Below are 26,711 nucleotides of genomic sequence, written 5' to 3'. Positions count from 1 at the left end.
CTTGGTATCACACAGAGGAGGCATCGCCAGACACTGTTCCCTGGCAGACCTGAGTGGGCAAGGAGGAGTACAGCAACTCACCAGTGTCTCCATATACTCAGGTGCTGACCCACTGACTACTTTGTAGGGGAGTATCAGGAATTTGAACCTAAAACATAAAGTGTGCTACTACAGGGAGTCAAAGTGGTGACCTGAAGAGAGGAGTGACATGTGCCCATCTCTCACATTTTAAAAGATATTTCTTTTTACAGTGTATATCTACTTTTGGTAATCACATCGATGAATGTTTGTTACATTTTGGGTTTCACAGACTTATCCTGCTTATGAGATGTGGCAACAAAGCATATGGGAAAGAGAGATGTTTTTAACAGTCTGATCTCAGATTTGCACCTGCTCAGCCATTTTAAACATCACCACCATCACAGTCTTACATACTCATTTAGACAGTTCAAGCTGTGCACTGTTAACTTTCCTGATAACGGCTGGACAGCCAGTTGGCAAATGTCTGACTGAGATTCTTTTTATGGAAAGAATTACTTTATGGGAGCACAGGCTTTTAAACAGCTTTCACAAAATTGATGACGTTTTTGTTTTCCTCGTCTATGTTTCCAATAAGCTCTTTGCATGCGTTTTCTATTTCAAGTCCAGGTTTTCACTTCTCATATTTCAACTAGTTTTTAAATTCTTATTAGCATTTGCAGTCTCTCTCCATCATACTTACTGCCTTGTCTCTCACTCTCTCTGCCATGCTTGCTTGCTTGCTTTCTGTCTGTCTGTTCCTCTCACGCTCTTTTCTGTGTATCTCTCACACTTGCTGTCACTCTGTAAGTTGTTACAATTTGAGTAACTCCATTTAAAGACAAAGGACTGACAGTTGTTAGATAAAAGAAAGCAATGGACACACAGATGTATATTTAGTTTTCTGTTTGAAAATAGTGCAGAGTTTAGAGGTTTCCTTTCATTATACCATATCTGTCCATTTGTCCACGAACATTAAATTTGTTAGATGGGTAATTTCAGATGTTTAGTCAAATGAGGAGGTACACAGTAAAAGATCAACTAACTGTACATATGTAGGATACTGTAATGCAAATGGCTCACGCGGGATTAACTTAGCCAAAGACAAGTAATACAATAATATTATACAGCTGACTTCTATGGTTTAGGCCCCCTTTCCATTGCGTGCTTAACACAAGTTATCTTTTTTAATTTCCTTACATATATTTTAGGAGTACAGAATGTTTTTTCTAATTTTGAATGGCAAAAAGTGAAACAAAAGTTGTGCGCTAAATTAAATGTATGAAAAAATGTTGATAAAACAAAAACATACGACTTTGGAAAAAATACGACTTTGAGCTACTTTGTTTTTCGATGCAAATAAAATGGAAATTATTGCAGATAATTTTATTCTTATATCATGCAATTTGCAGTGCAAAAAAATATCACTACAATCTGTACTGTGTGCAAATAATGTATTATTTCTCTATCCTGTCTTTATTTGCCAATTCTGTATATTCAGTGTTACCTACATTAATAAGCACTCCATCCAACTCTAAATTTTTAATTCTCATCAGCATATTCAAATGACACACTCCTAAGCGGTTTCTTACTTTGTGTGAACTGATTACAGGTCAGGTCAGATTACATAATTTTTTCAGGCAATTTTCAGTTGCAGACTTCATTTACACAACCATCTCAAGGCCATGTAATTGCAGCGCGCGCCAGGTGCCTGCGGTTGTGTAGTTTGACATCCCCGGTGATTCTGTCCCACCAGTCTGCAACTTACCTGACAAAATCAAACAGGCTTGATTATTTCTTAAGTCATAGGGGTGGCCTCATGTGTATGTGAGAGCTCATGATCAACGAGTCCTCACCTGGAAGTGGAACGCATATATTACAGAAATGAGGAATAAAGAATGCAGGTTTTTGGGACATTGCAAACACAAGATACAAATCTGTTAGATGTTTTGTGCTCTATGTACCACAACAAAAAAGAAAAAAATACCTGGAAAGGATTTACACAGGCAGGGAACCTGTTATTGACTGAGGCAGGCTTGCAATGTTTTGAAAATATGAAACTGTGCTGGAAAGCTGTTATGGAGTCATTTCAATTTATCATTCCCTGCAATTTTTAGACATGTTATCTGACATCCTCAAGTGACAAGATCAGCAGCTGCAGTCATCAAGTCCGATGAGAAGTCATGTAATGTATATCTGGCTTAAAAGCTCTCCTAATATTCATAAGCTTTGCAATGTCATAAAGCCATTTATTTTAAAGAGAATAAATCCATACATCCATCCATTATCCAACCTGCTATATGCTAAGTACAGGGTCGCGGGGGTCTGCTGGAGCCAATCCCAGCCAACACAGGGCGCAAGGCAGGAAACAAACTGTGGGCAGGACGCCAGCCCTCCGCAGGGTGCACACACTCACCCACACACCAAGCACATACTGGGGACAATTTAGAATTGCCAATGCTCCTAACCATTCATGTCTTAAATCACCAAAAGAAATTAAGTTTGTATCTAGCCTGCATTTCATTTTTTTATGCACAGTAAAAGTGGTTCTGGGTGATTGTAGCATAAATATTTCCATTCTTGTACTTGACCTATGGGAATCCTTTTGTCCTAATGAACACAAAATCAGTTTATAAAAATTCAAAGAAAAGTCATAATCCACTAAAATATTTTGGTTGTGGCCTTTGGACAAAACTTAACCCTGACACTGCACCATGATACTTCCTTTCTTAACCTGCTTGGTTTGCCACATGCAAAATAAAGTGCAAGAAGCAACTCAGGGTTGCAATACAGCCAGTTCTTCTAAAACACCATTCAAAAATTTGTAGTGTTATTTAAAACTTAGTGTTTGTTAATATGTTTGATTTTGTGTGCATGAGAGCTGACAAGCAACGAATGGTAATCCAGAAGTACAATACATAGAATGTGGCGTTGAACAATAAGGAACGCTGGTGTTTTGGACTTCACAAACAGAAGAGAAGTTCATCTGTCCGATGTCTCATGTTTTACATACCATGACAGAATGTAAATAAGAAAATAATGGCATAGACTGCAGCTGAACTTGCCATACCTGTTAACCCTTCACACATAACTGGCTCTGTCAGGCAGCACGCGATTGGCTGTCACAAAAAATGGGCAATTACAACTGCACTGTAAGGTGGTCAATCGGTTGTTAAATGTGAGCTAGCTAATGTAACCAGTAGGGGGCACCACTAAACCCAAAACCCAAGACCCAATCACACCCAACACAATTCTGGATTCAAATAAAACCTGTTTATGATTTACTCAGTACCTTAACAAGTGGGAAAAGCAACACCAGTACAACCACAGAGTATATACAATTCTTTTCCTCCAAGTGAGTGTCTTCCACTGTCTCCTGACTGTTGACTCCCTAAAATGAGGCTGTGCTGCTGCTCTTATCCTGTATCCGGAAGTACTTCCAGTGTCGGCACCTTGTCCATATATAGGAAGCCCGTGGGACAAGATGAAAGCCCCACAAAGTTGGGATCACTAATTTCTGCAGTGCACCCTCAGAACACAACAGGGCTGCCCCACGGGACTACAGTTCCCAGCCTGACCTGGGGATGTGTCGCCTAGTGTGTCGGTATGGAGCAAATACTCCAGGCAGGTTACCTCCCCATGCCTCTCCATTATACTTGGCTTTCCGGGACGGGTAAGGCTCCTTGAACAATTCCAGTCAGTACACCAGCCCATGCCTGCTATCTATCACAAAAGCAGTTTTTACAGTTGTTTATATTGATGTGGTCTGGCAACAAGAACAGCAACTGTAGTCGCCAAGCCTGACATACTCCCCGAAAAGTGACACATGCTTAATGGAATTGATCACAGATGGCCAGCACTGTCAATATTTCATTCAGATTGCTGCTTCCAAATTAAAAATACAAGCTCTTTTCTCAAAAATGCAACCTGCAATGCATCTGGTATATAGGAAAAAAAGTACATCTTAGCACATCTTCCATAACACTGATTTAGAAAGTTTAGAAAGATTACTTGTATTTTTATTCAAGTTACAGAGTTGAATGCACTATACTGAAGCAGCATTTTCCTTTACAGCTCACATTGATTACTGATTAAAGCAGACCATCTTTTTTGTCAAAATTTATATAATACTTCTCCCTCTATATTTCCTATATTTTTCCCTTGATTTTAGTTTCTCAGCACTGATTGCTGATTAAAACTGACTGCCTCTGACTCAGACATCTGGGCTGGCATGAATAACGAAGCTCCTGAAAATTCCCGATTAAGCATGAGAAATGGAAAAAAAAAGCAAAAAAGAGCAAAGACAGTCACTTATGTTATGCGCTTTTTAGATTATGAAGATGACAAAGGATCATTCTTAATGCTACTATCTCTCCATGGAAATTCATATGAAAAAACTGAGAAAAGTAACGTAAAAACGTCTCAATTACTCTTAAATAAAAGAAATCAGGAAAATTTTAACTTTAAATAATAAAACTCCTGCGGTGGGTTGGCACCCTGCCCAGGATTGGTTCCTGCCTTGTGCCCTGTGTTGGCTGGGATTGGCTCCAGCAGACCCCCGTGACCCTGTATTCGGATTCAGCGGGTTAGAAAATGGATGGATGGATAGATAATAAAACTCCAGTGGTTCAGCAAGCCCATTTTTTTCATTGGCTAGATCAGCATCAAAATCATATTTTACTATTATGATAATAAGTGCAAGGGCCACAAAGAAAATTTTAAAAAGCAGAAATCTCAGGGATGAAATGGATTCAAATATCTTAACTATTCCCTGTAAAAAGACTGAATACTGCATCAAGAAATAACAGCCATAAAAAAAACATGCAAGATACCAACTCTCTTCACATTGAAACACACTTAATTAAAAAAAAAAACAAAATCAGTATATTCACTTGAAGGTAATGGCACTTCATTCTGAACTGCAAAATTTCTGTAACCTAAGCTCCTTGGAAAATATCATTTTTGAAAACAAGGCCAGTCCCCCCTCTCCCATGATAAACTCACAGCTGCATGTCTTCACTCATCATGTATCTGCTGCTCCAGTGCTGAAATCTACACTGACGTGCCAGTAGGTTGTAGGCCAGTGCTACTCAAAACAAAACCAATGTGGACAAATCAAGAAGACTCAGAAGGTGGCATGGCCAGGAATTAAAACCTGGTCTCTGAAGCTTTAAAGGAGTATGACTGAATAGCGGACAGCCAAAAGTCAATTGTGCAGATCCTAAATATAAATCTTAGATTATTATTCATTGTGGAGCATGTTGGTGAATGTCTAAGTCTGTGAGGCAGCCATTTTATTCTAATACCATTCTTCTTGTAGTCTCAAGGTGTCACTAAATCACACCTCTTGCTGAACATCATTTTAGCTTTGTGACTCTCTCTCTACTTACTTGGATACGTTTGTGAGGCTGCATTGTTTTTAACATGGAACTAAAATTTTTCTCTTTTGGTTTAATGGCCATTTTTACCACTTTGAAAGGAGTACTGTATTTTGCTACATACAAAATTCTCTTGGTTCAGTGCATTTTTCCTTAATTTGATAACATACCCTTTCAAGTACATTACATTCTCATTGTTTGTAGATGTGGTTTTGACAGTACATTGTACTGTTTACTATATAAGCATTTTGTCATGCGGCATCCCATTAATGGCACAATAGTAACTAACTAACTAAATAAATAAAACCTTCTAATCACTATGATTCTGGACTTCAGAATTTTACTGATATTTATAAAAGTATAAGTCACATACACTTTTCAACTAAATACCATTTCTAGCTATCAGGATCCAAAATCCTTGCCTGAGTATTTTTACTCTATGTCCCCATCCACACTGCTATGTTTTAGTTTAAAAATGCAGACATTAGTTTCCATCTTAGTCTTTTGTCCTTGCTGCCCCAATATTTTAAACTTCCAATAATGGAAACTTTGCTCTCTAGTGCTGTATACGTCTGAAAATGCATCTTCAGTGTGGATGGATGAAAATGTATGTTCTTGAAAACACAGACTCTAATCACACTCTAATTTGTGCTTACTACATGGCCATTTTCCAGCTGGATCCTAATCATTACAATACCTAATTTCTCTGATTGGTCACCCAACATAGCAAGCAGTGAAGAGTTGCTTTTTATGATGTTTGTTGTGTTGTTTACCTGCATGCATCTAGTTGCACTTTGTATAGTTTGAATACTGTATACATGCACAAAAGGCAAAACATTTTTTTCGGCTGATGCGTGCATGTCCAGATTTAAGCAAACGTCCACATCATATATGATTTGTCTGTTTTAATGTGGACAGAGACATTTTTGCAAGCGATGTGAAAATGCCAGTATGGACAAAGATGGATTTCATTTTAAAATGCCGTTTTTAAATGAAAATCTATCAGTGTGATCATAGGCTTAGACACATTACTTGATCATAAAAGAGTTAAGTGTAAACAGAGCTTACCTTGTTTTCTCGAGCAGCAACAATGATGTAGTCTTGCATAACTTGGTACTGGCTATCATGGATTTCTGTCAGTTTCAGCATGCTGTAAAACAGCCCTCATAAATATTTCAGGAATTTAAAAAAAAAAAGCTTTTATCAGAGCAACATACAGTTAGTGAGATTCTTTATTATTTTATCAACAACCACTTCACATTTTACATTGATCACACACTAATTTTGCAAAGTCAACTTAACTCTTGGCTCAAGAATTACTTGCAATCATGATAAATATTCATAAGAAAGCCATATTATATAAACAGCACAGATAATGTACGCTGTAGAAAAATATGAGAAAATACAAGCTTCAAATCAAACACAATGAAATCTGAAGTTGCTCATGTTTAAAAATAACTCAGTTTTAGTAGAGCTTTTTGTTGAAATTCTGTGTCACTAGGGTATAAGTGATGGACTTAAAACACATTATGAAAGTTTTCATTAACCATCAACATGGGTTAAAACTGTCATACGGTGGCTGAGCTTCCCAAATGAGGAAATGGGCATAAACACTGCATAAAAAGATAAATATAGCAAAATATAGCATTTAGGTTGTTTAGGGTAACAATCAAGAAGTTTTGATTTGCATGTATTTTTTTTATATAAACACCTATAATCCAGACAAGGAACGCCTTATGAAAAAACTTGCAGTCTACATGAAGTATTACACATATATAATATTTACACATCATTTCAATAAAGTTGCTCATTTCCTGCTTGCTGTACTGCATTGATGGCATCACATTTGCACACACGTTTCACTGTATACTGTACAGTATTGATAACCTTTCTAAGAGTCAGACTTATTGGCTTCAAGTCCCAACTTCTCCCTTGGCAATTTTAACTTAAATTTGCACACAAGTACCCTATCAAAACAGGACATTCATTAATGGAGATTCCAAATAAAGACATCTGTAAGTAGATGATAAGAGCAAAGAGATCAAAGAGATATCTCAAGATGCTCAAGATGCATACACCTTTTTATCTGAAGCAACCAGCGATACTGTTCATTGATGTTTCAAAATAAAGATATTTTACCACAAAAGGACTTTTAACAAGAATTTAACTATATGTTAAATATGTGATTCTGAAAATGTTTCCTTCAATTGCCACGGCCAATCTGTAACCAGCTATTTTACATCCACCCATCTCTTATCTAACCAACCTAATCCAGTTCCAAGGTGTGGAGAGCTGAAGCTTGCAGTATTTCGAGCAAGGCAGAAATAAGTCCTGAATGGGCAGTCAAGGTTTTGAGGCATACAATTTAAAATCTAAGTTGTTTCAACAGCTTTATTAAGGATGATGTTAATTTCCGAGATTAATGTACATTCACAAACCTAAACACATGATACCCTCCCAGGGAATTTTGTGAATTTAGGAATAGCTGTATTAGAATAAACTATTGTTTTTTGCTTTGCACCCTCCTACACCATAACCTACTGTCTATGGGGGGAGGAGCAAAAGCTTTAGATTTGTCAAAAATTTCGATCTCCGGTTTTTGACCGATCTCGATGTTTTAGGGTTCCCTGATACCGAAAACAGTGATATTTCGATGATGGGTGTATGTCTGTCTCTGTGTCACAGTTTCTTGAGGATGGTCTAGGGCTAAAAAGGCTGGACGGAAAAATGCCAAACTCAAAACTTAAGCCAATTAAGAGATGAAAGTGTGCTGATTAGTTTTGAAGTCAAATTGTGCAAGACAGACACTCTAGAAGAACCCTCAAATACTGTAATTCTGTAATTAAATATGAATCCTTGTCAATGCTATCGAAATGATCTATTTTATGATAAGAAAGATCAGCATCAGAGCAGTAAATAATTACTGAAATGTTTAAGAATAGCTCGAGTAACTTGGTTCCTAGGGCACAAAGGTTACTAATGCTCATGTCTGATTTTTTTTTTTTTTAATTTTCCACCCATCCATATTTACATACAGAACAGAGTCATGAGAAGCCAGAGCACTTGACACAAAGCAAAGTTTAACTACACTCACTTAATCTTCCCTGGTCCAACATGTATGATTCTCCCAGAATCATCAGGATGGAAGTATATCCAGTCGGACTCCATTGAACAACAATTCATTTCCTGAATTCCATTCTTTGCCTGGATAAATGCATAAGAAAATGAATATTAACTTATATGGCTTCATGAACAACTTATCAAATATACAGAGAATTTTACATCCAATACTTAATTGCACTCATATTCTCTACCTGCCAATTTTTTTTTATCCAATTTTCATATTATTTAGTATCCTTCAGGATTAGACATGTTTTTCTCATATCACTCACAACCACCTCCATCCAAAGCTGAACTGAAAGTTTCTTGTCTTTTCTTTAATAAAGTGATCAATGAATTAAAAAACTGTGCAGACTAACACATACTAGCGAGTGCGAGAAACAGAAAAATATACTGAGTTGTTTGTGCTTGTTATATTATGCTAAGAAGGCAAAAGGATTAATTTTATGTATTACGTTAATCAAATCTTGCTATATAGTAGGCACCTCACTTCACTGTAGTTATTCAGCTACACTATGAAACAGAACTTTTCTTTCCCAGTACAATTATGTTTTGCAGCTGTGACTCACAATGAATGTATCTACAGAACTCTGTAAAATGGTATTTTGTTTGTCTACTGATGATTTCTCAAATTAAAAAAAAGAGCATGCATTTATTAGCTAGATAGGAACTGCACACATTTTAATCCCCTTTTCACATTCTCGTATACAAAGTATAGGGTAATTGTATTGTAATTGTCCAAAAATTTGACTTTGAGATTTTGATTAATCTTGGCGTTTTAAACCTCCATGAGTCCGAAAATACCAATTTTGGAATTATGTCTGTGTGTCTGTCTGAGTGTGTGTATGTAAACACAATAACTTTAGTCCGCATTCAGTTAGGTCAGCCAAATTTTGGTACTTATGGGTACAAAATGTAGATTTCTATCAACTTTTGAGCTTTTTCCGCTAACCGGAAGTGGTTCTTTTTTATTCATGTGGCTGCAGAGTCCAATTTATTCAACTTTACTTTTATAATAATTGTTCAATATCTATATATATAATTCACTAAGGCAAGACACCCATGGAAAGGCAAGACAACCATGAAAAGCACGCCGGAAGGGGCGTGGATTCACTAAGCCGCCGACAAGTCAGACACCTATGGTGCATGCAGGAAGGAGCCACGCCCACCAACTCCAAGACCATTGGATACGATGACAACTCGCAGGGTCACGCCCACCAACTCGGACGCGAGGACACAGAAAAAATAGAGTCATTTATATTCGCCTGTCATAGAGGCCACATGCAGTGCAGGTCAGGTTAATGTCATGTGCATGTGATGCACCTCCGAGCTACGTTGACTGTTCATAGAGGCATGCTTCTCGCTGAGGTGAATCGCCATATGCAGCGTGTGAAACGGTTTGCGAGGGGTATCCCATGGGATCCTTAAAACAATCCTTTACAACTGAGGTTAAAACACAATGAAGTAAGCAGTCTTTAAAAACCGAGTTTTCGGTTACGACGCACGACCGCATGCACCATAGCAAACTGTTTTACATGCTACATACAGCAATTCGCGTCCGCGACAAACATGCGTCTTCTTAGATGCTCCTACACTTTGTTCACACCCCCCTCCCACCTCGCTACTACCGTGGTCGGGTGTCTTGGTGGATTATATATAGAAAGGCAGCCAAAACTGCACAGAGCAATGAAAAGTCTAGAGTTCCATCTTTTCATTCACTTTCTGTTGTATCCTCAAACCCTCCCTTTTTAGACAACTGTGTCTTTCCAGAAGTGTTCAACCATCAATAATTATGCGGCGTTTGTTATGCCACGGGTTCACTATTGTGTTGTATTTTGCTCTCTCCAGAGTTCCATCTTTTCATTCACTTACTGTTGTATTCTCATATCAACCCATTTTAGACAACCGTGTCTTTCCAGAAGTGTTTAGCATTCAATAAATAATTATGCATGACATTGAGCGTGTCTACACGGCGCAGAGAGACGTAGATAAGCTGTTGAACCCCATTCGGGCTGCAAAGCGTGGAATTCCCACTAAGTGCGACTCATACACTCCCACTGCTTGCGTCCCTACGCTTTGTGCACACCCCCCTCCCACCTCACTACTACCGTGGTCAGGTGTCTTGGTGGATTATATTTAGAAAAGCAGCCAACGACTCAAGTGATGAGTTGGAGGTGGGCACATGAGCGAGAGGTACATACTGAATGAGAATTCAGCAGACTAGCATGACAGAGGGAGCTGAATGGACGTCTTTCTCCTCTCCTCCTGTTCCACACTCCGCAGCGTGCAACCCCATCCCTCCGTCTGGCAAGGGAAGGCTCGATTGTGGTCCGCCAGTTTTCAGTCACGGACGATTGAGTGTTGGTTCGTTCCGTGCATTGTTACAATGTTGCTTTTCTTGCTGATTTATTACATTACCGATTTTTCAAATGTAAATTTTGTCCCAGTGCTTAAAAATTATTAAAAAACCGGCCTGATTATGCAGCGTATGGTACGCCACGGGTTGGCTAGTATTATTAATTTGATTTGATTTTTTGTTGATGGTTCTTTAATGTACATAATATAAATAATATAATCATTGTCTTGTGGTTTTCTCCTCAAATATCCATCCCCATATCTGAGTATACGAGAAAGTCTAGGGGAGACCACTTCCGATTTTTCTGGTGAAGTATTTTGTTGTTATAAACGTGGTTTGTACAAGCAAATTAGACAAATTAGTGCGTAAGTATACTTGCTTGGATTTTCCAAGCACTTCATTTTTTTTAAGTGGCTTTAGCTTGGCCGGAACATGGAGAACAAGGAGCTAAACAATATCTGAGGATAGCAAATGACCACTAGCTAAGTACCAGCAGATCATCCTTTAGCGAACAAATATGATAGATGCCTTTGTTTTGCTTCTTATTCGGTGTAACAATATAATGCCAGGGGAATCCACCAATCTGTAAAGCATTTTCCAGACAAGACACCTCAAGCAGTAACAGAGGAGGCTCTGTTGAGAAAAAAAAAATAAGAAGAATCAGATTTTTTTAATTAAAAAATGCAGTACAATGATTAACACTATAGTATAATTTTCAACATGTAAGGTTGGTGGTTGAACTAAAGCATACTTTAATTTGCTGATTCAACTATACATGGGAAAATTCCCATTTATTTTCCAAACTGCTCATTTTTACATTCATTTTTACCATCCATGGTACCTCAGAAAAAAGTATTGTTTAAATCTAGATCCATGATCAAAATTAGTTACAAAACAAAATCAATCAGTGACAATACTAATGTGTCAACAGTCCAGGTGGGTGCTGCATATTGGAGGTGGTTGAACTGGTGTCCATGTAAAGCGCTTTGAGCAGGTTAGAAAAAGTGCTATATGAATGTAATTAATTATTATTATTAACACAGAGTTGAAGGTGACCATTTTAGAGTGAAACATTGATTATTTAGCAAATCAATAAACTAAATTAAAACTTCAGCAGAATTTTTGCTGGGACAGATTATTTGTGCCAGACTTGCTTTTTAGGAGTTTATTTGGGGATTTCCCATTCATTTGTTTATGAAGCATCATGTGGGGAATTAACATATATTGGCACAAATAATATTAACTATGAGATAAATTGCTGAAAACAATTTAGCAGAAATGAAGAAAAAAGACCTAAACAAGCACATGAGGTGAAATAATAGTGGAATGACTTGTTGGGATAGGTCACTGATTAGGTAACTGGTTGGAGATAAAAAAACAAATTTCACATGACTGAATGTTTAACATTAAACAATGAAATCAAAAGAAACTATTCTGCCAAACCATAATGTAAGAGGTAACATGTTATGAAATATCTCCATCAACATATATACTGGACTTAATAGGCAAAATTTCTAGTTCAAATATTGGAAAATGTCAATATGACAGATGTTAAAAAAAAAATAAATAAAAACACTTATTTCCATCACATCTGCCTAAGGCATATAACAATGGGTTATGAACAGCTATACATGGAATTACAATTATTCCACTCAGGTCTAAAATGAACATGGTGAAAATTACCAGAAAGCTTTTTCAATGCCTAAGAAATATTTAAGTGAAACTTCTATATTCAATTACGGGAAAAATGTAACTCCTTAACAAAATATTGAAAAGACATAATAATAATAATAATAATAATAATAATAAATCTGTTGTGCCCTTCACATGCTCAAAGTGCTTCACAGAAATTAAGAAAGAATGATAGGGAATATTATTGTATCTCATGTTGCATTAGCTGCATTAAACACTAAATAAAGATACATAATGCCTATACAGAGCATTGAAATAGAAAAGATGAACAAAGAACCAGAATAAAATACAAATATATATATACTAAAGAAAACCTTGAACGAATAATATGTGGCTTTTGGAAAATACCATTCCATTAATTTAAGAAAACACACATATTTCCAAATGATTTAATAATGTATAGATAAGCACACTCTAAAACAAATTCTGTTTTCCACATTGAAAAATTCAAATGTTGGTAGGCCAGGATTAAATATTATATTTCATCAGAAGCATAGCTCTCCAGCCAATGTAAATTATGTGCATACAGCTGTAGTTGTCTTTATAATTTTAGGATATGCGATCTGATCACAACTTTTATTTTAATCTACATGTTCCTGTTTTGTTTTTTATGTTAGTTCTTTTTGTGTCATTTTTAAACAAAATCATTTTTGAAGTTTTCTTATTACAAAATAAAAAAATACCTGTTATTTGAATGTTAAAAGGAATACCAAATGGTGGTAACCCTACTAAGCCAGGACATCCATTCTTTTCAAACTTCTGTCCAAGCACTGATTTTTGTAGCATAAACTAGAAAACATGAAATACAAGACAAATTAATCGCTGGCTGAACAAAAAAACAATTTGAAGCATCCCCTTTAACCTGACATATATTTTTCTAGGTCTCTGAAAAATATTGCATTTTTGATTCTACAGTACTGCGTTTTAAAAATCTTTTAACAAAAACTTCCAAACCTTATCTTTAACTCAGTGTATAGAAAACCCCAGTTCCTATGAAAAGTGCAATGGTACCGGATTTGTTAATTAAACATGTGTTTTCTATTACAAGAGTAGACTTCTGGTTTGAACAGGTGATAGATTAAGGCAAAGAAATGTAATTCAAGGCAAGCAATGTGTGACATTAATGAGCTGCTTAATACCTTAAAACACCAACTCTGACCATACTATACATGGGTAGAATTAAGAAAGAGCACGGCAAGGGACTAAATAACTGTTGCTCAAAGTGTTTATAAGTGTTTATATTAAACTGTTCAAAACTATTCAGAATAAATTTACAAGGGTTTCAGCAATAAACTCTTGACAGAAAATGCAGAAAATTCTTCATTCCTAATTTTTACACAATGAATTATTAAAAAAAATACAGCCCTGTATTTAAAAAACAAGGAATCATTGCCAGCTCCTTAACAGACAAACAATAATGTCATATTATAATACTTGTTGAAATAAAAAAGTTTGTCAACCTTTAGTTTTGAAAATGGAAAGCCTGGCACAGAGTCAGACAAGAAATAAATGGATTCTGAGAACTTGAGCAAATCTCTTAATCATGTACGCTTACATATCCTATACATATTGCATAATGCACTTCAACTTGGTGTTCACTGTATAAGCATGACGTGTTTTGTAGACTGAATGCTGCAGTAGCTAACAGAGACACTACTGTTTATGCAAACCCTGGTTAATGGGATAAAATACGAGTATAATTTCATACTGGACTTTCAATGAATTAAAAGTTACTTCTATATAAAAACTAGAAAGAAAAACTCAACAATGTGCTCACCTTTTCTGTTATTTGTTTAAAGCTGTACAGTCGCACCAGTCCCATGCTGTATGTTACAATAAGTATACCATGAGAGATAGTGGCATCGATGATATTATTTCCAAAAACCTACAAAAGTGAGTGAACAAATGCTATGTGAAAATTAAAATGAATTAAACCAACAATACTGAAAATATCCATGAATATGGTACTTAGTGTTAATGGAAGTGTTCTAGAAGACACTAATCAAAATGTACCAGACATTTTCGAGAAAGAAGGGTAGTCTGAGCTGAATACAATCAATAATTACTTACTAATTAAGTTACAATGATTACTCCAGTTTCCAAGGACACTTTGTTGGTGCAGGAAACTGTACTCAACAAAAGTGTTTATGTGCACTTTAATAATCTGGTTATTCATGGAAACCTGATCTCTAAAAGGTCATTTAAATCCTTGTTCCGGTTAGATAAACTAGGTTATTGGTGTCTAAGGCACCTGGATAACAAAGGTAGATTTTTCAGCGAATAACTTGATTACTTGGCCATGTAAATGCTTAACTGGGTTGCACTATGATTGCTTGGACGTTTCTTTGCTACACACACACTTTCAGCAGTCACAGGTAGAAGACGGTGAAAGCATCCACAAGATAAATTTCCACAGGCAAATCCTTGGATGATCACATTATTCTTTTTCCTGGTTGAAATAATTTATCTCAGTATTTCAGAAATTGACACATTTATGCTGACGAGCTGAACATGATTAAGTAGCCAGTGCAACCCCTTTCAGCAGCAATGACTTTAAGTAATCATTTTCTGTTTATGCTAAGGAGCTTCTTCCATCATATTGGAGGAATTTGGCCTACTTCTTCTCCTCATAACAGATCAGAGAAGTCTGAGGGCATTCATTTGAAAATGGCTTTCCTAAGGTCCTATGACTGCATTTCAGTAGGGTAGAGGTGTGAACTTCGACTTTGACATTCCAAAACCTTCATTCTTTTCTTTTTCAAGAAAATTCAATTGTAGACTTGCTGGTCTGCTTAGGATCACTCTAATGGTCTCATGATCAAGTTTTGTCAAAACTTTAGCTACTGGTCAAATGGCATTATACTTTCTTTTATAACTGCACATCGACCTCAAGTCATCGCATGTTGACTGTCATGATCGATGGTTGGTATGAGATTCTTGTTATGATGTGCTGTGCTTGGTTTATAATGAACATGGTGTTATAAACAATGACAAAACAACTCACCTTTGGTGTTTTGCCTGCCCAAAGAACATTATTTCAAAAGCCTTCTGGCTTCTTCAGACAGAATACTATAGGCTCAAACTGTGCAGACATTTTCTTTTGGAGAGAAACGGCTTTCTTCTGGCTATCATTCTATGAAAGCCATACAAGACAGTCTTTTTGTGAGGACAGTATTGTGTGAATTGTAACATTTACTTTTTTTTTGCATTTTATTGATTTTATTAAAATCAAATAACATTCCATACATGTTAGTCAAGTTTAATAAAACTACGTTCGAAACAAGTCAACACCCCCCATGAGAAAGAAAACTAGGCCAGCAGAGTAAAACTTTAAACTAATAAAACTAAGAAAATAGATACAGTTATATGACAAAGTTTGGGAACCCCTCTCAGCCTGCATAACAATTGACTCTACTTTCAACAAAAAAAGATAGCAGTGGTATGTCTTTCATTTTCTAGGAACATCTGAGCACTTGGGTGTTTTCCGAACAAAGATTTTTAGAGAAGCAGTATTTAGTTGTATGAAATTAAAACAAATGTGAAAAACTGGCTGTGCAAAAATTTGGGTCCCCTTGTAATTCTGCTGATTTGAATGCATGTCACTGCTCAATTCTGATTACTTGCAACACCAAATTGGTTGGATTAGCTCATTAAGCCTTGAACTTCATAGACAGGTGTGTCCAATCATGAGAAAAGGTATTTAAGTGGTCAATTGCAATTTGTGCTTCCCTTTGACTCTCCTCTGTAGAGTGACAGCATGGGATCAACTCTCAAAAAGATCTGAAAACAAAGATTGTACAATATCATGGTTTAGGGGAAGGCTACAAAAAACTGCAGATGGTGTATCTGTACATCGTTCTAAAATTCAGTGTGATGAGAAAGAAGCCCTTTCAGCGCTCACACCACAAACAGAGTCGCTTGTTGTATGCAAATGCTCATTTAGACAAACCAGATTAATTCTAGAACAAAGTGCTTTTGACTGATGAGACAAAAATGGAGTTATTTGGTCATAACAAAAAGCGCTTTGCATGGTGGAAGAAGAACACCACATTCCAAGAAAAACACCTGCTACCTACTGTCAAATTTGGAGGAGGTTCCATCATGCCGTGGGGCATAGGTAAGTCTACGTGCCAATAGTGTAGTAAAGGCAATTACAGTTTGTTGGTCCTTCTCCACTTTAAGCCCATCCTGGAAGTACTCCAAACACAGCTGTTAGTGGATTAGGAGGGATTGTGACACCAAGGCTGTCTGAAAGGCATTTCAAGATTTTGGTATAAAATGATCTTAATTTGGTGCAGGCTCAAAACATATGTCCCAATGAGGCTGGAACTTGATCGTAACGTTTGCAGGTTGGATCTTGCCGTGGAAACACAATTTTAAATGAGATGTGCTCAATATATAATTTTAAGTTGAATAATTCTATGCTTTGTGCATACGTAGCTCGAGTGAATTTTGTGTATTGCTACCTTCCATACCTTTTCTGAGATGTTGAGTTAGAGATCCTTTTCCTACTGTACTCTTGGATCTTTGAAAGGATGGGACTGTAAAATGTTTTTATATATTATAGAAATGCTGTGTGAGTCCTCAAGACTGATCAATATTTTTTCCGGAATTTTTTCCGAGGTAGGTGGGTGGTGAGAGCAGGTTTTATTTAACAAAGTTTCTAATTTGAAGGTAGTGAAATAAATGTGTTTCTAGAAAGTTACATTTGGAGTGTAGTTGTTCGTAGGATGTAAAGACATTGTCTATGTATAGATCTCTAAGTGATTTAATCCCGAATGTTTTCTAGACATTAAAAACTGCATATGTTGGAGAGGGTGGGAAAAGATGGTTCTCGTGCAGATCTGTAACAGTAAGTCTATAGTTCTCTGGATGGAGCTTTCAGATTTTTTTGTGATTTCTTAGGGTGAATTTGCTTGGATAGCACTCCACAGAAAAAGGGCAACTTTGAAATTTTCAATCTCACTGTAGAATGATGGACTTCAGATTGTTTAGAAATTACTTCATACATTTCTTCACACTGATTGACAGCAACAAAGGCTTCTCTAATATCACTGCAGATGTCTTTTGTCCGTGGTAGATGTTACCACAAACCAGAATCTTCAAATCTGACCTTCCAAAGAATTGGCTTTCGTATCAAGGTGGTAGCACTTCATGATTAGAAGGACTAGGTTTGAATAAACATCTTACCTGATTTGGAAGAAATACAGTGGGTACGGAAAGTATTCCGACCCCCTTCAATTTTTCACTCTTTGTTATATTGCAGCCATTTGCTAAAATCATTTAAATTATTTTTTTTTCTCATTAATGTACACACAGCACCCCATATTGACAGAAAAAAAAAAAAAAAATTTTTAAATTGTTGCAGATTTATTAAAAAAGAAAAACTGAAATATCACATGGTCCTAAGTATTCAGACCCTTTGCTGTGACACTCATATTTAACTTAGGTGCTTTTCATTTCTTCTGATCATCCTTGAGATCACCTTCATTTGAGTCCAGCTGTGTTTGATTATACTGATTGGACTTGATTAGGAAAGCCACACACCTGTCCATATAAGACCTTACAGCTCACAATGCATGTCAGAGCAAATGAGAATCATGAGGTCAAAGGAACTGCCTGAAGAGCTCAGAGACAGAATTGTGGCAAGGCACAGATCTGGCCAAGGTTACAAAAAAATTTCTGCTGCTCTTAAGGATCCCAAGAGCACAGTGGCCTCCATAATCCTTAAATGGAAGACGTTTGGAACGACCAGAACACCCTTCCTAGAGCTGGCCGTCCGGCCAAGCTGAGCTACCGGGGGGAAGAGCCTTGGTGAGAGAGGTAAAGAAGAACCCAAAGATCACTTTGGCTGAGCTCCAGAGATGCAGTCAGGAGATGGGAGAAAGTTGTAGAAAGTCAACCATCACTGCAGCCCTCCACTAGTCAGGGCTTCATGGCAGAGTGGCCTGTTGGAAGCCTCTCCTCAGTGCAAGACACATGACAGCCCGCATGGAGTTTGCTAAAAGACACCTGAAGCACTCTGAGATGGTGAGAAATAAGATTCTCTGGTCTGATGAAACCAAGATAGAACTTTTTGGCCTTAATTCTAAGCGGTATGTGTGGAGACAACCAGGCACTGCTCATCACTTGTCCAATACAGTCCCCACAGTGAAGCATGGCGGTGGCAGCATCGTGCTGTGTGGGTGTTTTTCAACTGCAGGGACAGGACGACTGGTTGCAATTGAGGGAAAGATGAATGCGGCCAAGTACAGGGCTATCCTGGACAAAAACCTTCTCCAGAGTGCTAAGGACCTCAGACTGGGCCGAAGGTTTACCTTCCAACAAGACAATGACCCTAAGCACACAGCTAAAATAATGAAGGAGTGGCTTCACAACAACTCTGTGACTGTTCTTGAATGGCCCAGCCAGAGCCCTGACTTAAACCCAATTAAGCATCTCTGGAGAGACCTAAAAATGGCTGTCCACCAACGTTTACCATCCAACCTGACAGAACTGGAGAGGATCTGCAAGGAGGAATGGCAGAGGATCCCCAAATCCAGGTGTGAAAAACTTGTTGCATCTTTCCCAAGAAGACTCATGGCTGTATTAGCTCAGAAGGGTGCTTCTACTAAATACTGAGCAAAGGGTCTGAATACTTAGGACCATGTGATATTTCAGTTTTTCTTTTTTAATAAATCTGCAACAATTTCAAAAATTCTTTTTTGTCTGTCAATATGGGGTGCTGTGTGTACATTAATGAGGGAAAATATTTATTTAAATTATTTTAGCAAATGGCTGCAATATAGCAAAGAGTGAAAAAATTGAAGGGGGTCTGAATACTTTCCGTACCCTGTGTAAATGTGTACTTACTTTTTAATGCATGGCTTCTGAATATTAGTTTATTCTCTGCTAAATAATAACAAATTTAAAAAAAAATGTTTAAGGTGTTTTTTGTTACTGGAGATTAGGTTTATCGAATTTAAGGGCTTGATAAGGACTACAGGCTTATTAGTTATGTACAGATACGGAAACCCACAGAAATGAATGAAGGGCACTTACTCTTTTTATTTGACCATAAAGTAACCTTTGCTGTCTTTTGTATATTATTTTTCTCTTAGCTAACAAAAAACGCACAGCACCAATTCCCCATAAATGTATAAATGTATGTGCTCATAATCTGCAGGACTGATAGGACAAGATTACTAATCTAAAAAAAAAAAATTGTGAGAAAATCATACAGTCTTACGTTTTTGCTAATCTCAAGCATCCAGAGCAACGTCAGTGGAAGAACCTGGAACACAGCAAGACACAGCAGAGATGGCTGGACAACACCTGCCTGAAAAATCAAAATACCATTATCCAAAACAAACACAGTCATTAAAATAGTCTTTTAAGTTTGAAAGAAAAATTGCTGAAAGGGAACTGAAATTTCAGGTTTACCACAGCCAAATTTCCTAACAAAGAAGCTGCACAGCAATCATTAGGCTGATTACCTGGTCAATTTTATTTATTAAAAAAAAAGGATAAGCAGTTGCACATGTTACTGATTGACAATCACATTTTAAAACTAACTATATACTTAATAACAAGTTAAGTCAAGTCAAGTTGGGGAGCATGCACTGGTACGATGCGTTGCCGCACCCACTACATGACGAAACAACTCGGGATCCCGGTTGGCAACCCCCCAGGCAGACATGCGGTCTAGTTCCACCCTCCGGAAATGACTCTCTATCGGCCGCAGCCAGGTGTTACGTGGGTGACCCCTTGGCTTGATCCACTCACTCGGGTCCTCAACAATGAGGATCTTACGAGCTGGATCACCCTCGGGGAAACGCGCCACATGGCCGAAGTGCCATAACTGACGCTCCCTCACAATGCAGTTAAATATGCCTCATTCGGGACCCCATGAGCAACACAAAGTCAAACCAACGGTACCCAAGGATTTTCCGGAGAGAAACAGTACTAAAGGAGTCCAGAAGAGTCTGGTGACTCTTCCTGTGAAGTCAGTAGATGGATTGGGAGAGCATGGGAGGTCATGAGGTCTCTGGAAAGGTGTGTGTGGCGCTCTGATATCTTAATAACAAAACAGTCTATTTATTCATTGAATCGTTCAACTTCAGAATCTGCTTACTCCAACAGAAAATAATGGATGGGCTAAGAATATTGTAGCGGCATCCTTAGATGCTGGCGGGACTCCAATTCCTTCCATGGCACCTTCATTCTTTTCCTTGTTCACGTTCCAATTTAGAGCCTCTATTTAGACAAGTACAGACAACCTTTGGATTTTTGAAGGAACTGGAATACCCAGACCAAATAAGGTAAACTTCATGTATGATGGACATTCTGAGATATGAACCTTGTCTTGGAAGGTTTGAGACAGTATCTTTGGCTACTGTAACGCAGTACCACACTAATAGAGAAGTGGCTGCACCAATACGACCATTCAAAAATTTTCTTTACCGTGCCTGTGAATTATTTCATTATTATTTAAACATACAGAAATATTGTATGCTATGAATGGGTGTGTGTTTGAAATTCTTCCAAAAACATGGAAAAATTAATAAAAACAACCCCTGTTAATGTTCTTTCCTTGTCTGTAAATAATATTACAATTAAGTTTATTTTTATATTCACTAAACACTCATTCAAAATGCTACAGATTGTAAACCATGGGACACTAACAATATAGAACAATGCTGTATTTGCATACTTTACATAAGTACACATATTTATTTAAATGAACAGTAACAGTCAGATTCTTTAATGTGGTCTTGAATATTTCTAGAGGAAAAAAAAAAAAATCCAGTAAATAACACATAAACCAAGCTACCTGGAGACTGAAGCCCACACATCAATGAAGCCAAATGATGTTAAAATTAAAACCATCAAACTCCTCCACAAATAGGCAGAGAGGTTGGGAGCAGGCAGAAAGCCTTCATTATTGCTTTCTTTCTTTTTTAAAAATGATGGCTATTGCTGCTGTTTATGTATGTAGTTAGCATATGAAGGTACTGCAGATGTACTGGCCTGTGCCTTCAAGTGAGGAAGATGGGAGTGTTGTAAAAGGAACACTTAAGTAACTTTTCTTTCTTTGCAAGTCACTGTACCTTTGAATATAGCATTATTAAAAAGTATTTTTTTTTTTTAGCTTTCTACGGGGGTGAGACTAAAATGATCCACACTGTGGTTATATAAAACGTCTGTTGGCTACACGGTCTTATCAGCGCTTTCCATACAAGGTCCCGGTCTCCCCAGTCACTGCTGTGCAAGTGTAAACGTGTTGCGTCAGATCATTTGTAACTGCGTTGCAAGAAACAATGGCTGCCCCACTTGTGATTTGCACAAAAGAAGAGCAACGTGCAGTGATTTGTTTTTTGTGGTCTGAGGGTGTGTCTGGTGCCGATATTTAACAAAGACTTTGTACACAGTATGGAGAAAGTGTTTTGTTGCGAAGAAGTGTGAATGAATGGATAGAGAAGGTCAAGGAAGGTTGCACAAGTGTTAGCCATAAAGAAGGAGCTGGATGCCGGTTCATGTCAATGAATGATGACAACTTTGAGCGTGTATGTGAAATGATTCTGTTGAAGAGAAGAGTGACAGTAGATGATGTGGCAAATCATTTGTAAATGAGCCATGGCTCTGCCTATGTAATAATCCACAACAGACCAGGGTTTCAAAAGAAACCCTACGAGGGCGAAGATTCACGTCTGATGAAAAGGTGAAGACAGCGGTGCATTCATGGCTAGCAGCTCAACCTAAAACATTTTTTAATGAAGGAATACGAAAGCTTGTTGACAGATGGACAATGTGTATTGAAAAGCAGGGAGATCATGTCAAAAAATAATGCATTTGTCTTTTCTGAAAGTTGATTAAAATAAATTCTACAGCCAGAGTGCAGATAATTTTTGCCTCACCCTCATAAATAACATTTTATTCTTATGTATACCCAGATCACATACAATATTCTGAATGTGCTCAGACACAGCCGAACCTGAAAACTTGAGGAGATGATGTGAAGGATTGATGCACCTACTTGTATTTTCTGGCTGCAATAGTAAAGATTTACACATGAAAAAGAATAACAAAAGATTTAATAATAAACTCCCCATAAGCTAAAGACACTACTGAAAGGAAGAAAATATGCCCAAAAAACAAAACCTACAAAAACCAAAGCAACAAGTGAGAAGAAAAAAAAAAAGTGATGAAGCTTTATTGCCAGGTCTTCCACTATTATTAATTTAAAAACCAGTTGAGATAACAACTGTTAGAATGAAAGCTCCTCTTAATGAACCCATCCTTATTACCTGTCTTGCCAAAGGAGTCAGCTTGTTCTGGACGGATTTGATCACCAGAGTTTCCTGAGGTATATCCCAGCTCAAGTACCTGAAAGTAATAAACATATATTAAATGAAATGTTTTCACTCAAAGTTCAAGGTTGAATTTCTCCGACATCCCTTAGGTAATCTGCTTTGCTTTTATCAATCACCTTAGTTCTATGCAGCAAACCTAAAGTTATTTTAATGACACTGGCAATTTAAAGAGAACAGGTTAGAATTAATATAAAAGAGCAAATGCACAAATCAGAAAATCTGAAGGATCAACACTATCTTGCAGTCAATTATGACTTTTCATTAATGACCAAGACATGGGAGGCATTGTAACCTATGATGAAAACCAAATTTTTTTTTTTGGAAAAATTCAGCTTAATTACAATTTTTTCCTTTCACACAATTATTTTAGTAACATGATGCAGTGAAACTCTGTACATTTAGTAGTCTTTGCCAAAACTACTATTAAATTCTACAGCAACACTGGACTCCACTTTGAAAATAACAAGAAAAGGCACTATGTTAAAAACCTCCATATATTTTATGTTACAGACAATTTTCCTAAATATCTGACAACTTTTTTGGTTGGTTTAGCCCAAATCTCTGAACCACAACATGACTTTAAAGCCACTGGTATGTGTTTGGAACATTTTTTTATTTATAGACTGGAGAAAACACAAAGCCAACAACGATCAGCCCTGTTTGGGCTTGCTTAGAGAAATGTGTGGTTGGACCACTGTCTAAGAGAGGGGGGAACTATTTTGCTTTCCCTCATACACTCAGCTTTATGGAAGCATATTAGGGCCACGGAGAAGAAAAAAAAAAATGGATGCAGGAAAAAAGAAAAAAAAAAGTCATCATTTCCACTTTATTCTCAACATTTCCACTTTATTCTTGCAGTTTATATCGAGATTAAAGTCAACATTTCCACTTTAAATCCTTGCTTTTCTCTCTCTAGTTTAACTTTGCCATGTTGTAAAATTCATTTTAAAATTAATGCTTAATTTACTAGATTTCCTCAAAACCCCATCATAACTAATGTAGCACAGTAAACACTTTGTATTACGTGTTCCCCAACCCGCTACCTGCTTCTTAGACTGACTTCCTCGTGCACTGAGATGAGTCGCCACATAGAATACATTCACTTTCTGATACTCCAACTCTCTGAACATTTGGAATGACACCCATTCATACATCCAGCTTTTTGGAACTTTGTCACACCTGCCATAAAGGTCGTCTATACTGAATGTACACCTAGGACCCCCTTGCTGTGAGGCAGCAATGCAACCTCCATGCCACCCTGCCCCCACATGTTTAATACATGCTTTAATGCATTTCATCATGAAAATAATTTCAAATATTTATCTTAGCATTGTAAATGTTCAGAGAGCAGGAATATCATGACATTAATGAATTTTGTGTGACGATTGCTGCCTGCACCTCCTCTCAGTGCAAGAGGAAGTCAGTTTAAGAAGCATGTACCGATTAACAAGGGTCGGGAACACTTAACAAAGCATTTAATGTGCTATATTACTTATGACGGGGTTTGAGAAAATCTAGTAAATTAAACATTGATTTTAAGATGAAGTTTACGATGTTCTACTTTAATGACAAAATAAATTATGAGAATAAAGTCAACATGTTGACTTTTTTTTTTTTACCCATCCTCACTTTTTTCTTTCTGGTTCTAACTTTGAGAAGAGGAAGACACTTTCAACCATCTCTGGGTTTATCTACAAGGATCAGAGTAGCCTGTCAAAAACTACATGGTTTCCAAGTTAAGACTATGTTACATGGCACAACTTTTCCAGCAATTCATTTACATAAACTTAGTGAGTCGGAATCAGTCATGGCATGTTTCTGTAATTGGCAGTCTTGTAGTATGACATACCTAGCGCCTCACCCCTACAAAAATCAACCAGGCTTGATAAAAAAACGAAATACTAATATAATATTGTCACAGTAATGTATATTCCTGCTCAAGTGGACACTGACACTGCTCAGATGGAACTCCATGAGACAATCAATCACCGCCAGAGTGCAGCTGGCATTTTCATTAAGTCTAGTCTCAGAAGAAGAATGACAAACGTTTATCAGCACATGAATTGTGCCATCAGACACTGGATCACTGCTATACTCTGTATAAAGATGACTATAAAGCCCAGCTGTTGGGCAAATCCGACCACTGCACCACCTTCCTTACAGATGCTAATGCGAGAAGTGCCAGTTAGTGGCAGTGAGGAAATAAAGCTCATATAATCAGAACACGATGTAAGGGGAGCTTTCAGGAAAGTGAACAACAAGAAGGCAGCAGGTCCAAATGGCATTCCAGGATTGGTTTTTAAGATTTGTGCCAATCAGCTTGCACTAGTATTCATGGCAATATTTAATCTCACTTCATCTCAGTCTGCCATACTAATATGCTTTAAAAGATCCATAATTATGCCTGTACCTAAGAAATGAAATCCAACCTGCCTGAATGGCTATCGCCCTGTTACACTAATGATTACAGCAATGTTTCGAGGGGTTAGTCAAGAACAACTGTACATATGGTCTTCACTGCCCAAAGATCCATTATGGTTCAAATATTACTCAAGTAGATACACAGATGATGTGTACATATAGAAATGACGTAGCTGGACAACAGGATAGGAAATTACGTGTGAATTCTGCTTACAGGCTAGTTTGGCATTTAACACAATAAGCCCCTCTAAGCCCTTTACCAAGCTCAGGGACCTGCATCTGAACACTTTACTGTGCAGCTGGGCTTTTAACTTCCCAACAGGCAGCCCCAGGTGGTTCAAGTGGGTGGCCACAGTTCATTATCTCTCACCCTAAACACAAGGGCTGTGCTCCAAGTCCTCTGTTGTACTCCCTCTAAAAACATGACTGCGCAAAATTCTAACATCACGGCCAAGTTTACTGATGATACAGCTATGGTATGCATGATCTCTAACAAGAACGCCCAGGCTTACCCGAATGAAGTGGAGAGTCTGTCACACTGGTGTCAGGACAGCAATTTACTCCTGAATGTCAGCAAGACAAAGGAGCTGATATGCTTCCTAACTCCTGTCTAAAAATTTAATGGAAACTGAATGCATTTGTTACACAGTTAAAAGACCAAAGGATCAATAAAATTTTCATTGTGGTTTAGGTCACCATGAAACTAAGAAATGTGGACAAAAATACAAAAGTAGAAATCTACACAAAAGATACAAAAAAATAATAATTAGTATAACAAAATAAGCCATGGTGTAATAGTGTGCAATAGTGTCAAAAAAATGTTAACTTTCTCCTTAAACAGAGCTGTCTCTGTGGGAAAGGACTCTAACTTATTAATATATAGCATTAGTCTTCCAGAAATAATTTTACTGGTAAATGTCCTGTGTTTACTTCCATAGCTGAGTTTTTAAGCTTTTCTAACTATGATGACATACGTTTCATGCACTTCATTGCTTAGTGTAGCTTTCTTCTGTTTAGCAGACATTGTTGATGTGTCTATTAGGTTCTTCAGAAGGGTAATCACCAGGCCTGCTCTTCATTTTTAATGTATTTTCATGGTAATTAGTGCAAAATGAGGGAAATGATATAATATTAACTTCTGGATTATAGCGGATAAAATGTTGTTTCATTGAATGCTGGTAATGCAGAAATTGCCATATCCAAGCTATAACCTCTGCTAGGCTTAATATGTGTGTAATTGCTTGAGCTGTGTGCCATTGTTTAATTACATGCTTACCAAAGAAAGGATCCCTAAACACAAAAGAGCAAGTACACTGTCAGAATTATCGTCAGTGCAAAGAAGGGTACCTCTGCTTGGTGCCAATAAAGATAACA

At 37.3% G+C, this 26,711-nt stretch overlaps 1 protein-coding gene across 2 annotated transcripts in view; it reads right to left on the bottom strand.

Annotated features, from left to right (window-relative positions):
- The window catches only part of dcaf17 (ddb1 and cul4 associated factor 17), a 131,855-nt gene that overhangs the window by 11,738 nt on the left and 93,406 nt on the right, over window positions 1-26,711 (bottom strand). For both annotated transcript variants that reach the window (XM_039757614.1, XM_039757615.1), the window contains exons 6-12: window positions 22,851-22,929; window positions 19,793-19,882; window positions 14,342-14,449; window positions 13,248-13,353; window positions 11,363-11,505; window positions 8,491-8,600; window positions 6,465-6,546 (exon numbers count right to left, since the gene is read on the bottom strand). In XM_039757614.1, the coding sequence (XP_039613548.1) occupies window positions 6,465-6,546; window positions 8,491-8,600; window positions 11,363-11,505; window positions 13,248-13,353; window positions 14,342-14,449; window positions 19,793-19,882; window positions 22,851-22,929 (718 nt within the window). The remainder of the gene's footprint in view (window positions 1-6,464; window positions 6,547-8,490; window positions 8,601-11,362; window positions 11,506-13,247; window positions 13,354-14,341; window positions 14,450-19,792; window positions 19,883-22,850; window positions 22,930-26,711) is intronic.

The sequence above is a fragment of the Polypterus senegalus genome, chromosome 6, assembly GCF_016835505.1.
Source record: "Polypterus senegalus isolate Bchr_013 chromosome 6, ASM1683550v1, whole genome shotgun sequence".
In the NCBI taxonomy this organism is placed as follows: Eukaryota; Metazoa; Chordata; class Cladistia; order Polypteriformes; family Polypteridae; genus Polypterus; species Polypterus senegalus.
This window is presented reverse-complemented; position numbering and strand designations above follow the sequence as displayed.